General features: G+C 37.0%; 1 protein-coding gene across 1 annotated transcript in view; it reads left to right on the top strand.

Annotated features, from left to right (window-relative positions):
• Positions 1 to 7,702, top strand: part of GRID2 (glutamate ionotropic receptor delta type subunit 2) — a 1,470,351-nt gene extending 1,462,649 nt beyond the window's left edge. The window contains exons 15-16 of the mRNA XM_047856052.1: positions 4,141 to 4,381; positions 7,014 to 7,702. Coding sequence (XP_047712008.1) covers positions 4,141 to 4,381; positions 7,014 to 7,436 — 664 coding nt within the window. The 3' untranslated portion in view covers positions 7,437 to 7,702. The remainder of the gene's footprint in view (positions 1 to 4,140; positions 4,382 to 7,013) is intronic.
• The last annotated feature ends 7,269 nt before the right edge of the window (positions 7,703 to 14,971 follow it).

The following is a 14,971-nucleotide window of genomic DNA, read 5'->3' as shown; positions in this document are numbered from 1 at the left end:
GAATATTTTTATTTGAATATGAAAGAAGAATCTTCTGCTTCCCCACTCACGTCTCCTGAAATTTGCTCATTTATACCAATAAAGAACTCAGTGCATGCAGAATTGATCTATTAACCATTTTCAAGTTGAAGCTCGGTTTTATGGACTGCTAAAATTTTTCTGTTCAAGGGGATGACAAATGTTTTAATACTTTTGGACAAAAGAAAGGAATGCAATGTTCTTGTCAGTGAATCAATCATTCACTGATTCATCTGGGAATATAACTCTCCATTAAGAAATAGGTACCGGAACAGGTCCAAAGAAAGAATGGCTGTCACACATGCGGATAATAATAATTCTAGCATTTGAGTTGTGGTAGCCTACTAAGTGCCAAACAACAAGCAAGATGCTTTTGTTTATGGCTTCATGAGTTTTCACCATAACAACTCTCAAAAGTGCGAAGTACTGCTCTCATCACTCTGGGGTAAAAATGGCAGGAATTTTTTGGACTACACTCCAAGAAGAGGTTTTGCTTATCCAGTTGTTCATCATGGTCTATTATCCAACTTTCTTTCTAATAGTTTAAGTTTATACTTGACACCTTTCAAACCCACCAATTAGAATGACAAGAACACATTGCTGTCTGTGAGCAAAGACTGCCATCTTGTGGAAATTACAAATACAACAAAAACAATTATTCCGTGGGACTAAAGATCTGAACATGTTAAGGATTGTGCAGCTAGATTCTTGCATTGTTATACACACCCATACACACACACACACACACACACATACACACACACACGCACACACATCAATGCTAATTATAATTAAATACAAAACTTTCCTTTATGTGTGATTCAAGTTTCATTTAAAGATGCCAGTGCCTTTGAATATTATATATATATATATATATTCCTCATTTATTAATGGGCTCATCCAATTTGTCTTTAAGGCAATGCATTAGATTTTGCTAAACTTTCTTTAATCCTTAAATGGACTTTTGTTAAATAACAAAAAGAAAGGTATAGTTACACTTTTCTAATGGAATTTCCAGGAGCATCAGATTACGTAGCAAGAATTTATGGCAGAACCCTGAGCTTAGAAAACACTTTCTTTCCTTCCCAACATTTCTATTCCATGCCACCCTATAATCCTAGAATCTGTTGTGGGCTTAACTGAGGGGTCCTATTGTCCAGTCGTTCTGTCTATCCCCCAAAACGGGGTGTCCATGAAATGCCTCAGTTACCTGTGCTTCCTGGTATCAACCAGATAAAGAGATCTTTGTGGTGTGACCATCCTTGAAGGCAAGTAGAGGAGTCTGCTCACTCTTTGCCCACAGTAATCCTTACCACCCAGCTTGCTGAACCTAAAAGTTCTATAATTAAACACATTCTTTGGATTTAAGGCCTTTTGCCCCATTAGCATCAAAATGGGTGTCATAGAGTATACTTCGTGTATGCTTCAATGATTATGTTTAAAACCAAATTATTTTTCAGGTGTGCAAATAATAAGGACACATTGTGATAAAGATACCACTGAGGAGAAAGAGTAGGCAATCATTGGTTCCCGAATGAACATGTGACTGCATGAAAAGATAAATTAACATGAATTGAGGGCATTGAAAAGAAACAATATCACAATGTTGCTCAGGCCATTCTGGCTGAATGTGCAGTTGTGGTTTAATATAAATTTTGACCCAAAGAAATACCTGGTGTGAGATCATTCTTTAAATACTTACTGAAGAGATAGATGAATAGGAAGGTATCTACAGATACCTCTAATGTCAAAGTTAAGAATATTTTTTTTAGAGATGACTAAATTTTTCCCTCAAAGTATTCAATGGTGTCTGACTACCTAGCATCTTTAGGTAGGCAAATAGCTAATGGGTTTGCCAACATTATTTGAATGGATTTTGTGGATAGGCCAAGCAAGCGAATTTGATGCTGTGATTACAGATGTGTGTGATACCTCACACCATGCTACCAGTTCCCACGAGTAGTTGTTTCTTCAGATGAAAGCACTGTTTCTCAAGTGTATTCCGTAAAACTCTATCTCCACAAATTATTAATATATATTATTAGGGAAGAATACAATGAGGAAAAAAAGAAGGAAAGTCAGAGAACTTTGGGAAATGCTAAATTAAACAAAATCATTCAAGTTTTCTTTTCTACGGGTCTTCCTAGAACCTTTAATAGACTGACTTCTCTGTAAGTTGCTGAGAGGGTGTTTCTCAAAGTTAGTGACTACAGAACCCTTTTCTTGCAGAAACCCCCTCTAGGTACTAGTGTCCCATAGAACACATGTGTAGAGTCTGGAAAATACAAATGACTCTGAAAAGAGGGAAGAATAAGGATGAAAATGTAATCCATTAGTATTCACAATCATTTTAGTAAATTCGATGAATCAAATTAACTGCACTTTTTGAGCAACACCCTGAAGCAACAGACCTTTAGACAGATCAGTATCATAAAAAAGGAGAAGTCCAGGTTGTGAAGGAGACTCCAGAGCAGTGTCGATCCTGGAGTGTCACCTGGGGGTGCTGGGGGTAAGGCTATGGGAACAGCCAAAGGTGAATGATAAGACCATGTCTCCATCACAGCCCTTCGGACTGGTTTTACTCTTGTTTGACTCGAGTGGAATGTTGACTCCACCCCAACAATTATCTTTTAGCTCATTCTTAAAAACCCCTGGATGACATGAAACCAGTAAAAAGGCAATGTGTCACCAAAAGAGCATTTACTCCTTCCAGACAGACATCATTTTTCTCTTTAAAGTTTTAAGATGTCTTTCCCCAAATGACCAAGACCCAAGGCAAGAGTACTATTTAGGTCCACATATCCTAAGGCTAACTATATAAAAATTATAAATTGAGCTAAAAACGCTTAGATAAAATATGTTCAATCCTCTTACCTTGATAAATACACCTCCATGGCCCTTAGGAGGCCAGGTTTGAATTTCTAGTTTGTGGCTAGCTAGTTATACTACACTGACCCAGTGGCCCAGGGAGTTGGTCCCTGGCCCCCTCTCTTCCACCTCCAGCTCTGTCCTGCACAGTGAAGGATCGCCCACACAAAGGTATATAACCCTGAGTTTGTACATCCAAACTCAGTCCACACTCTCTAAACACCACTCTATAGACCGATGATACCCTTGTGGCTATGAGATTCGCTCTCAGGAAGAAATATTGGGACAAACCTTCCCAGCTCCTGGAGAAGCACTCTGAACTGTTTGGGTGGGAAATCTAGCAACCGCGAGGATGGTACACACGCTCGACCAGCTCATGGCCTTGGCCCTGACCGTTCTCATCCTGTGAGAGGGGACACAGTTGGAGAAAGGCCAGAGGTAGGCAAGAGTATTTGGAAATGAGAATAAAACCTCTATGAAAATCACACTTGAAAAAAAGCCTCAGTGTTTGCAGCTAGCCCCAGATTCGGGGGGGGGGGGGGGAAGAAGATGAAGAAGGGTATTTCTTATCTGAATTTAACTACTTCTAAAAGCCTCTGGTCATCTTTTCTTCTTGTCCTCCAAGGTAAGATTACTTTCCCCTTTGGCATTGAAAGGGAAACTACATCAGTTGTGTGAAAACCCAAAAATGATGTATTTTATCAACTTCAAACTTGTCCCAAGGCTTTCTCCCACACTGTGTTAAATAATAGAAGACTTTTTAATTGAATTTCTTTGTGTGTAGCATATGCCGGGCGACATTATGCCAGCATCTTGCTCTAAGCAGCAAAACGTTCTTCATAAAAGCATTAAGATCCAAAGCGTCATTCTGCATGTAGGGAAGGGACACAGAACTGCAGCAGCTTGAAACCACATAAAAACAGTGCCTCTGAAATGTAATTGTAAAAACACATTGCAACAGAGCAGGAGGGGAATATTTAGACTTATAGAATAAAACCAAAAAAAGAAGAAGAAGGATGGGGAGAGGAAGGGAGGGGAGAGAGGGGAGAGAGGAACGCCTGTGGCCCAACTCGGTCTATAAAATCAAAGCAATAACGTTTTCAGTGTCCTGACATTCCTTCTGCAGGCTATTCTATACATTCATTTCCCCTTGACAACCACCATCCTTTAGAGGTGGGGTTATAAATGGATGTGTTGTGGACCGAAGCAATAACCATGTCTGCAGTAACACATGACTGTGCTCTTTACCCCAAGGATCCTGGAGCTTCAGCAGAATGGTGACATGGACATCCTGAAGCACAAATGGTGGCCAAAGAATGGCCAGTGTGACCTGTATTCCTCAGTGGACACAAAGCAGAAAGGAGGCGCCCTGGACATAAAGAGCTTTGCAGGAGTTTTTTGTATCCTGGCTGCTGGAATTGTCCTCTCCTGCTTTATAGCTATGCTGGAGACGTGGTGGAACAAGAGGAAAGGCTCCCGGGTCCCATCAAAAGAGGTACTTGACTGAGAGCTTCAGCACTAAGTTGAGCCAACAAGCAGGTTGTATTTCCAGGCAGGATTAATCACCAGGGAGAGGGTAATGGGTTGGGGGCAGTCCTTATTTCTTCTTTCTTTGAATATTGAAAATAAATTTATGAAATATAAAAAGTGGTGATGCCATTACCAATTTCCGTTTTAGGACATCCCAGATAAATGAAAAGGAGGCTTAGTGTTTGAAAGACTGACAATTTCATGTGCCATGAAAGGCTTTAACATTCTGCCAAATCTCAAGATAGACTTTAATTCAGTGATTTTCTTAAAGGTTGTGATTCCCTTGGCCAGTTCACAAAGATGCTTAACATTTTATCTCAATAGGTTGTGAAACTTATAGGTAAATTACTTGTGTCTCTAAGATTCAGCGTAAGAAATACAGCGCCACAGCAAAATAATCGTAATTTGTCTCTTCACCACCATTGACTCCTTCCCTCTGTCTGTATATAGACCTATAGAAATGATCATACGTTTTTAGCTCTTTGATGGCTCTAAGCTTAATAAATCCATTTTGTGGATCACCTAGAATTAAATTTTTAATAAAATAAAATTAAAATTTTTTCAGAGATCTGAAAGAATAATTGCAGAGTTATACACAGTATCTCTTTGAAAGTGGCGTGTGCCTTGTTTACATCAAAAATTATGGAATTTATAAATGATCAGAGAAAATAGGAAGTTAAAATAAATTGCTTGATTAATTTATCATATTTCCACTGGATGTAAAAGGTGAAGAATTTTTAAGTAATGAAATTATATTCACTAAAGTTTCACAAATTGAAATGAAAAATAACCTGAGTTTGCTGCATGGTTTGATTTGCTGGATAGTTTCAAAGGACATTTCGAAACTTTCTGTAACTAGACTTGGACTAATTGATGGTTAGAGCGAATCCTGAGAAGATCTGCTTTAATGCACAAATAAAAATGACTTCCGATTTGCATATGAATGTTTACATGCTAGTGTATTCTTTCAAACCGATTTTTTCTAAAGTAGTCTGAGAATTCCTTTCTACCACTTTATAGGCAAAATTGATCAGCACCATTTATAAGGAAAAGCTTGACTTACCAAAGATAAAACTTAGCTTTCTACCTATCCAAATGATCAGACGTTCTCAGTTAGTGGAATATGAACTAAAAATTAATCAGGTTTTATTGTAGTGTTTTCTTTATGGAATAAGCTTCTGGTATCTCTATTGACATTGATTCAATGCAAAAGACCACATTAATGCAACATTATAGCTGAGATTTCATATTCTCAAAAATCTGGAAATTAAGGACTCCCCAAGCTCCTTATATTTTGAATTACTATATATAATATTAAATTTTTGCATTATTATATCTGTTGATGGATGACTACATTATAGTTGCTGTGGGAACCATAAAATTATATCTCCAACCCTCTAAAGTCTCAGTGATAATATTGCATTAATAGATATTTTTATTGGATTTTGAAATGAGAAAGGAGAAGGAAAAACAGTGATGCACATCAAAATATTTTTCACTGAGGAGCACTATAATAGCACAATGAAAAAAATACATACTCCATTCCAACTCATGACAGCTAATCCAGATCTATGAACAAATATTTTCTCTTCTTATGATTAATAGGTATTTTTAAACCCTCATGAAATTAATTTATTGAACTTGGCTATAAACATGACTGATAAAAGACAATTTTTTTTTCTTGCCAGTTTTATTTTTCAAACATCGGGCTTTAATGCTCACTTTTAGCGAAAATCCTAAAGGATTTATGAATTGCTTTCAACATCAGAAATAATGAGATTTTTACTTCCTTTTTCTTATTAAGTACCTTCTTACTAAGACTCCATTAGGTTAGCTCAAAGCATCTTTGATCTAGAGGCCATTTAGCAAAAACTTGGCCCAAAACCAAAGCTGTCATTCACACCTCATGACTTGAAGATGTCTCTAAAGGTCTCACTGACCTCACAATATTGCCTCATTCAGGTGCTAGATAGCTTGAGCGTGGTATGAATCGAGAAATTGATTCTTTTGTGTTGAATGTTGCTCTTTCTAAATAATCTCACATCTCTCTGGCCTAAAGAGAAATAACATGTTAACAGTCACTAACACTTTAGTTTGAACTAGCATATCGTATCACTTAGCTCCAAGAAAGGAAAGTTAAGATTAGGAGTGAATAGTGGAAAGAACAAAAATCCAGCTTGAAATAAGACACCCTGAAAAAGGAGGAAGCATGTGGAAAGAAGAGGTGTGGTGGGGAAGTGAGTTGTGAAAACCATACTTCTTATTTGTATTTTGCCTGGGTCTGTCCCTGATCTTATAGAATGCAATCACCCATCTACTGTTCCCATAGTTTCGTAGTTGCATGTGACATTTATAGAACTTCCAGTGAAAGAAAAAGATTTATGATAGGTAACCTTATCTCAGAGTCGTATTTGTACCCCCAGAATCTAGCACAATGCCTGGCTCATATTAGGTGCTCAATAGATATATGTTAAATGAATAAACCCCGAAGTTCAGTTAATTACATATCATGTTTGCTGAACTACTTTTTTTTTTTTTTTTTTAACCATGGAAGCTAGTACTGATGAGAACCTTATCTTCTTTTTCTTCATCTCCAGGATGACAAGGAAATTGACCTGGAGCACCTCCATAGACGTGTAAATAGCTTGTGCACAGATGACGACAGCCCCCATAAACAGTTTTCCACCTCGTCAATTGACTTGACCCCTCTGGACATTGACACTTTGCCAACACGACAAGCACTGGAGCAAATCAGTGATTTCAGGAACACTCATATTACCACAACAACCTTTATCCCAGAGCAGATCCAGACTCTTAGCCGCACACTATCAGCTAAAGCTGCCTCTGGTTTCGCTTTTGGCAACGTGCCTGAGCACCGAACTGGCCCTTTTAGGCACAGGGCACCTAACGGGGGCTTTTTCAGGAGTCCTATAAAAACAATGTCATCTATTCCTTATCAACCAACTCCTACCCTGGGGCTCAATCTGGGTAATGATCCAGACCGAGGCACCTCCATATGAGCATCAAACAGAATCTCTTCACTGTTTCTTTTGTAGGACTCCCTTTGCAAGGAGCGACTGTAATATTGTGGGACTAACATGGATGTAACATTATTTTTTGAGAAAAATCAGGATTATTAGTAACAATTATAGTTCTTTCTCGCCACCTTCTCCCTCTTCTCTCTCTTCTATTTCTTTCTCCTTTGTCCTCTCTTTCTGTACATTTCCCTCCACTTTTTTTCATTACTCAACTTGTTCCCCCAGAATATAGTATACTAGGATCCTATTAGTCCGCTTTTCATATACTGTACTTCAAGTATAGGAAATGTGCACTGAGTATACTAAAAGCATATGCAGGATTAATTTCACATAAAGGCCTCTTACGTAACATTTCTCTATTTTTAAAAATATAATTGCAATAACTTCAGTCTTTTTACATTCTTCTGCTGCATCCATACAATGCTCCACTGCTGTTGAGTGTCCTTTAACTGTGGACCAAAGGCAACCCCTGCAGTGTTTATAAAATAACTTAAAGACCATTCAGGCCACATAATATGAGAATGCAATTTTGTAGGATTACAAAAAAAGCCATTAATATGCCAGTCAAGACTACAGTTAAAACTACTCTCGCACTGCAACAGTGCATATGACCTTTATGTGATTGTACAGTATTACAAGTTTTTTCTTATGTACAGTACACTTTATCATATGGCAGAAGCCTCTATTGTGTTAAATAAATTAGTATCTCATATATATATACATATATATGCACCTATATAATGTGTATATATATTAAAGGGCGGCCATTGCTATTGCAATTCATTTAATAAAGCTTTAGTTTGAAAAAAAACAGTATTGTATACAGGAACTATGTATAGTGCAGGGGGTCTTTTCAGTTAGAAAAGGCAGGTTGCTTTAATGTTATTCTGACTCGCATTGTTTGCCAACAGAGAATATTTTATACTTTTGTTATTAAAACATCCAGGGCGATTTACTATTTGTTCCTAGATGTAACTCATTTGAATAGGTTTTGCATTTGTTATTCAGCAGTGTATAAAGCTAACCTTGATAATTTTACTTTTAATTAATTATCTCAATGGAAAATGCTATTAGCTGGACCACGTCCACAGCAGCACATAGAGCTCTATAAGAGTTTAAACGTAGATCATCGAAGGTTAATAAATCCTCTTCCAAAGCAGAAAGCCAATCAATACAACTGTAGTTGGGGAGAGGTGGGAGCCCTTAAGAAATATTGATGTGGCCTTAATTACTGTCCTACATTATCCTAAAGAAGAAAATATAATGACCATACCGGGCTCTCGACTTAACCCCCCTTTTTATTCAGTTCTATTTGGAGGAGTTATGTATTTTTTACATTAGTGCCAAGTGTATAGAAGGATGACAGCAAAAACAGTGCCTCTTTGTGCACAACCCTTTTAAAGTAGCATTCTTACCTGTTAGAACTATAGAATGAACTTTGTTTGTAATCCTTACATTAAAATGTGGTAAGTAGGAAGCAAGAACTTATCCTGTGTTTTTACGCAGCCATACACTTATTTTAATCTAATTCATTCCGTAGCTAGGATTGATATAGGAATCAACCTATGTGATTTGCTTTAGGAGAAATTAAAAGGTATATTCTTAAGGTATATTATATTTTGATGCTAATTCTGTTCTGGGGAGCATCTTGTACTGTCACTGTTTTTGTACTAAATCTTCAAATATTGTCTACTGTGTAAGGCAGAAAAATTTCTTATCATGCAAAATAACCCTTGTTTCCAGGGTGACAAGTACCTAAGTGCATGCACAACTTGTTTTCCCTTGTAACGTTCATGATCTCATTCCCAACTCTGATTTGAAAACAAAGCAAAACAAAACGATACTTTACAACAAGCTATATAGGGGCATACCAGATGTTGCAGTGATTTTTAGCTATCGACAAACTGTTAACCATGTACAATATTTAAAATAGGCCTATTTTGATGTATTGCCTATTATACAAATACACAAGACACTTTTTGGAGGCCTCAGTTATGAGTGGCAGAGCTTTCTGTGTATAATTTGTCTAAATAATTTGTCTAATAAAAACGTTTTCTAAACTTGCTCTCATACCATTGAAGTCTTAACTATAAGATTAGAAAATGCCTACTCTCTCACAGATCAACCTGAAGTTTTCTAAACACTTATCTTGAGTTAATTCAAGCATAAAACACGTTAAGCTTTACTACCAGTACTATGCCAAAATGAATGGCTCTCTAGAAACAACACTATGTGATGTCCTAAACCGATAAAAGACTGCCTTTCTGCTATTTGAGACAATTTGAACAGACAGTATATTTGTTTTTCTTCACATATATTTCTATTTGTGATGTCTCTGTGAGCACTTTTTGGGGAGAGATTTATCCTGGGCCATGTAAACAATGTAACCATTATAATAATAGCAGGACGATGGTTTGTTACATGAAAGGAAAGAAAGAAAGAAAAAGAAGAAGAAAGAAAGAAAGAAAGAAAGAAAGAAAGAAAGAAAATAGAGAAAAAGAAGGAAAAAGAAAGAAACAGAGAGAGAAAGAAAAGACAGGGTAATTATTAAACTTAGAATTTATGTATTAATAATTGCTTTGCTGTTAGGGAAATATTCATCGTGCTGAATCTATTAATTTGAAAATTGACTCCAAGATTATTTCTAATACAGTGTTATTTTCCTCATTTGAACAACAGTATTTTTGTCTAGCATTTAACTCACTCAATGAATATATATCTGAAAACATATCTAATTAGACCAAAATCCTTGCTGCTCTAAATTTCTATTAAAAGTGATTTTTTTGATGTTGGGATTATGAGGAACTATACAGAGCTAGACTCTCTGGTTTTGCAATATAAGATGCTGAGAAGCTGTGACTTGCCCGAAGGTTTGACAAATCTAAGGCTTACTATTGGGTCTTATTATTTAACTCTGCCATGCTTCGGTTATAGCCACAGGTCATCATGGGTTGTAAGTTCAGGGACGGCTCAGAGACAGTGCCTCCAAGGAGTCCTCTGCCCAAGCCTAGGATGCAAATCTCTAGGAACTTTCCCTCCTGCCTGGGGCCACTTAGAGCACCTGAATCACTGCTGCTTTTACAGATGGGAAAGTGAACACCTCAGGCTACTTCCCCAAGGTCATAGCTTGAGGCTGAACTCATGCCAGACCCAGCTTCTGTCCAGTGGTTCTTCATTTACCCCATTGTTTGCTTGGTTCGCACCACTTACAACAATCTTGCTATTTCAAAACAAGACAAATACCTTATATCCACATAATTTTATTCTTTTCAGATGTTGATTTTTTTTCCTTTGGTGAATCATTAAAAGAACCGGTTGTCACTTTCAACCACCTCAGAATTTATGCACAGGTTTTGGGTCAATGAAACATTAGAAAATTGTAAGACCTCCTTTCTTCTCTCATACATATCAAGCTACAGGCAATTTGTTGTTTTCTTAATTATGTTATTTTTCATCTCTTTTAATTTGGGATTGGTTGTCAACTGAATAAATACTTTTAAAAATAGACTTTGCTGAATGGTACTTTGCTTCATCAATTAAAAAGAAAAAGAAAAGAAAAAAAAAGATGAGAAGATCCATTTACCCTACATAATACCTTACAAGCCACAAAATTGGATAACAAATTATTACTACTTTATAATCAGACATTTGGAGTGGAAAAACACATTCTGGATTATGAGTATAGTAAATAAGGCAGAGCTAAGAACTTTTGTACAGGTAAACATACGTGTTATCCTTATGCACACATCTCATGATAATTGATAAAATACAATGGCCTCACTAAAAATTGACTTCCTTCTAGAAGTTTCTATTTCTAAAAACAAATCCTGTTTCCAGTCTTTGTGACCAGATGTTAATAAATGGCCAGCAAGTATGACCATAGTTACCATTTCAACAAATTTTAGTAAATGCCCTCTCATGAAGGACTGTATGAGATCCCTTGGGTGGAAACCACTTACCTGCCATTGAAAAATTAGAAATAAATTTTCTTATATTTGATAGATTTAATTCAATACTATTAGTGTTTGCTGAAAACCTGTTATGTGAAAGGCACCGTGCTAAGCAATTGCACATGGCTCACATGAATACATATGTCTTAAAATGGGTCTGGATGTGTTCTACCGCCCAGCTCCTTTCCTTGTCCCACATTAACATGCAAGATACAGACTTTCTGAGGTGGCAGAATGAGTAACCCCAAGCCAGTACAGTCCTCTTTGGACTTTGACCATTCCAATTGACTGGGGCAATCCATCCTGGTAGTTCTCATAGGCTAATAGAATCTATCTTCTTAGATTCAGATCATCTCCACAAAGAAGACCCAAGAGGCCAGACTATGAAGCCAAATTTCCAGAAATGTGAAAATTACCATAAGCTACAGGCAAACTATTAAATTATCTCCTACCCGCATGCCATCCAGAGACTGACTCCTACCCTCTGGTGTCCATGTCAGAATGATACAGACCACAAAACTCATTTTCTATCCCCGCATAGAGCTTTTAAGTGTTTAAGTGTGCTTCAAAGGGATTACACAGTGAGTCCTATCCAGAGTACTTCTCAACTTCTATAAACTTACATTTATACTGCAACTAAGATCCCTAGCCACCCTTCCTGTCATGTAAGACACCGGATACAGTGTGACCTATGAACCGATGAATACGTAAGGTTTTGCAGGATGTCCAACCATGACAACAGCCTCCAACTTACACTTCCAGAAGAGTAGAAACTTCAGGTTTTGCCCCATTTGTAGAGCTCCAAGGAGGCAGAGAACAATTACACCATATAATGATTCACCTGACCATGAGGATAGAAACAGACTGTAGGAGCAGCACTCTTGTTTTCTCACCTGAATTTTCCAAATTTCTCTCGTTTCAGTAGTTCTCATTTGTTTTGTTTCCATATAATATTAGTAATAAAGCAAAAATTGTTCAAATTTCAGAAATGTTTTTCCGGATCTAAAACTCTTCCTTGACTTGTTATTACATCCGATTTAGGACCAAGTGTCACCTTTTGACTAATTTTGCACATTTCCTAGACTTTCTTCAGAGTGAAGGGGAAAAAAACTGGTTGTGCTATTTGGACACATCATGACTTCCCTTATGCTGTAGGCATGGCTGTCTAGCCTTTGTGAGGAAGGAGGGTCTGGTTTCCCTCTGGAGAAACCCTACAGGTTCCCACCTCAAATCGGGTAGCATATTTCAAAAGGCTCAAACTATCTGCGATGAGAGAAAATTCACACAATTTTCATGATGACATTAATTCTCATTAATTAAAAACTAATTGAGCTTTTCTAACAGCTGCTTTAGAAGGAGAAACATATGTCACAAAATCAAAAAATGATACAACATCAGAACTAGAGAAGGAAGGAAAACAGTGCTTTTATTTATTTATTTATTTTTGCACAAAAACAAGTGGGAAATGATCAGTTTCGTTTTCCATAAACAGTGCTTTTAATAAATATTTAGCTTGCCAAAAGATTTGAAATATGAGTAGAAAGCACACTTTGATTTTTCAGATTGTTATATCTCATTTTTAAATTGGTGCTACTAAAACTTTTTAGGAATTTTTAGCCTACATCTGTGGCTATTTTTAATTTTTAAAAATGGGACATCATTATTGAAAAACAAAAGACAAACTACAGCTTGCTTGTTCACTACACAAAAGATTTATGATGGGAGATTTTGAGAATTAGTTCCTGTAATGTATTATAAATAAGATCCAACTTGCAAAAATTTAAGTTATATAAAACTTTTCAGGATGAGCCACTTCCTGGAGCAAAGGGTACCTATGTCGACTTTATACTTACAGTTAATATTTAATTCCTCTCCAAAATTATATTGAAGTTGACTTTCAAACGAATTCTAGCTCCTTATTAATATCTGTTTATAAAAGTTGGCTATAAGATTTGTTTTGAGAAATAAAAACACACTAAAATGAAGTTGAAAATAGAAGTATCACATATCCAGCTCATCTAATTTGACTTTATCATTCTAGAAAGAGTTATTGAATACCTAATATGTTCAAGTACTTGCATAAGCGATGTTAAGGAGAGCTTTGGGCATTAGTTGCTAGATGGATTATAGTTGTGTCGTATATCTAGTTGACATAATTGACATTAGATATCAAATACAGAGCTCTCATTCACATATATTCTTTTTTAATAGTACAGTACTTCTTGGGGCGCCTGGGTGGCACAGTCGGTTAAGCGTCCGACTTCAGCCAGGTCACGATCTCGCGGTCCGGGAGTTCGAGCCCTGCGTCAGGCTCTGGGCTGATGGCTCAGAGCCTGGAGCCTGTTTCCGATTCTGTGTCTCCCTCTCTCTCTGCCCCTCCCCCGTTCATGCTCTGTCTCTCTCTGTCCCAAAAATAAATAAACGTTGAAAAAAAATAGTACAGTACTTCTTACCAAATGAACATATTAAAAATAAAAATAAAAAATAACTAAGCAGAGCAGCAAGATATACATGTAATGGGGACTCCCAGCCTCACTTCTGCATGAGTAACCATTTAAAATTTATTGTTCACTCACTCAGATTTCCCCATGGAAATGTCATGGTAAAACTGTCTGTAAACTGAGCAGTAAGTGTATACAGTCACTCCTCATGTATGTAACCTCTAGAGTTTTTGGTGTGTCCAATTAACATGTTAAGTCCTATAATATAGCTCAATCACCAACAATTAATATATTATAATTAATTCTTTCTTGCTCGTCATCATAAAATGAAGTTTTTAATTCTTACTCTATAATAATGATTATGTGTCTCTTTTTTTAAAAAAAAAACTAATATTAGTACATATATACATAAACTTCACTGAGGCTGCAGAGATTATTAAGAACAAAACAATCACAAGATCAACTGGTCCACTGACTAACACTTTGCGAGCACCTACTATGAGCAAGGCACCCTAGGACAGAGATTTCCTAACTGGCATGCCAAGGTCCACCCCCAAACCAACGGTGGTCCCAGGGTGCTGAGATATTGATCCTCCTTGAGACATGGTGAGCCCCCAGTCTGGAATTCTGTCCATGAACAGTTGTATTCATTTACACCTGGCCTTTCCTCAAAAGCTTCCAAAGTTGGAGAAAAAAAGAGAAACATTTGAAGGGTTAGACACAAATTCATAGTTTAAATAATGTCAGAAGACAAGAATATAAATTATATCACAATACAGAATATATTTAATTGTGAAGTTAGTCAGTAGAGAAAATATTCTTCGAGAAGAGAAGAAGAATGCTAAGTGGGATGGGATGGTTTGCCAGGGTAAGTGGAAATTTAGCCTAATCACAGAGAATATGGAAAGGTCAGGGGAATGCAAAAGGGCTTCCAAGTGGAGGGTACAGTGCAACCAAAGGCACAAGGATGGGTAAGAGTGTTGAGAGGAGCAGTAGCCCACGATGTCTGGAATATGGGCTGCGTGTCAGGAAGTAGCAGGTAGTAAAGCTCAAGTGAGCCTGTGCAAAGCCTGTAGTCTGGGCTCAAGAGACTGCACTATATCCTGTTCATTCATTCTTTCCTTCA

The sequence above is a fragment of the Prionailurus viverrinus genome, chromosome B1, assembly GCF_022837055.1.
Source record: "Prionailurus viverrinus isolate Anna chromosome B1, UM_Priviv_1.0, whole genome shotgun sequence".
Classification (NCBI taxonomy): Eukaryota; Metazoa; Chordata; class Mammalia; order Carnivora; family Felidae; genus Prionailurus; species Prionailurus viverrinus.
The sequence above is the reverse complement of the archived record's forward strand: the minus strand, read 5'-3'. Positions and strand labels throughout refer to the sequence as shown.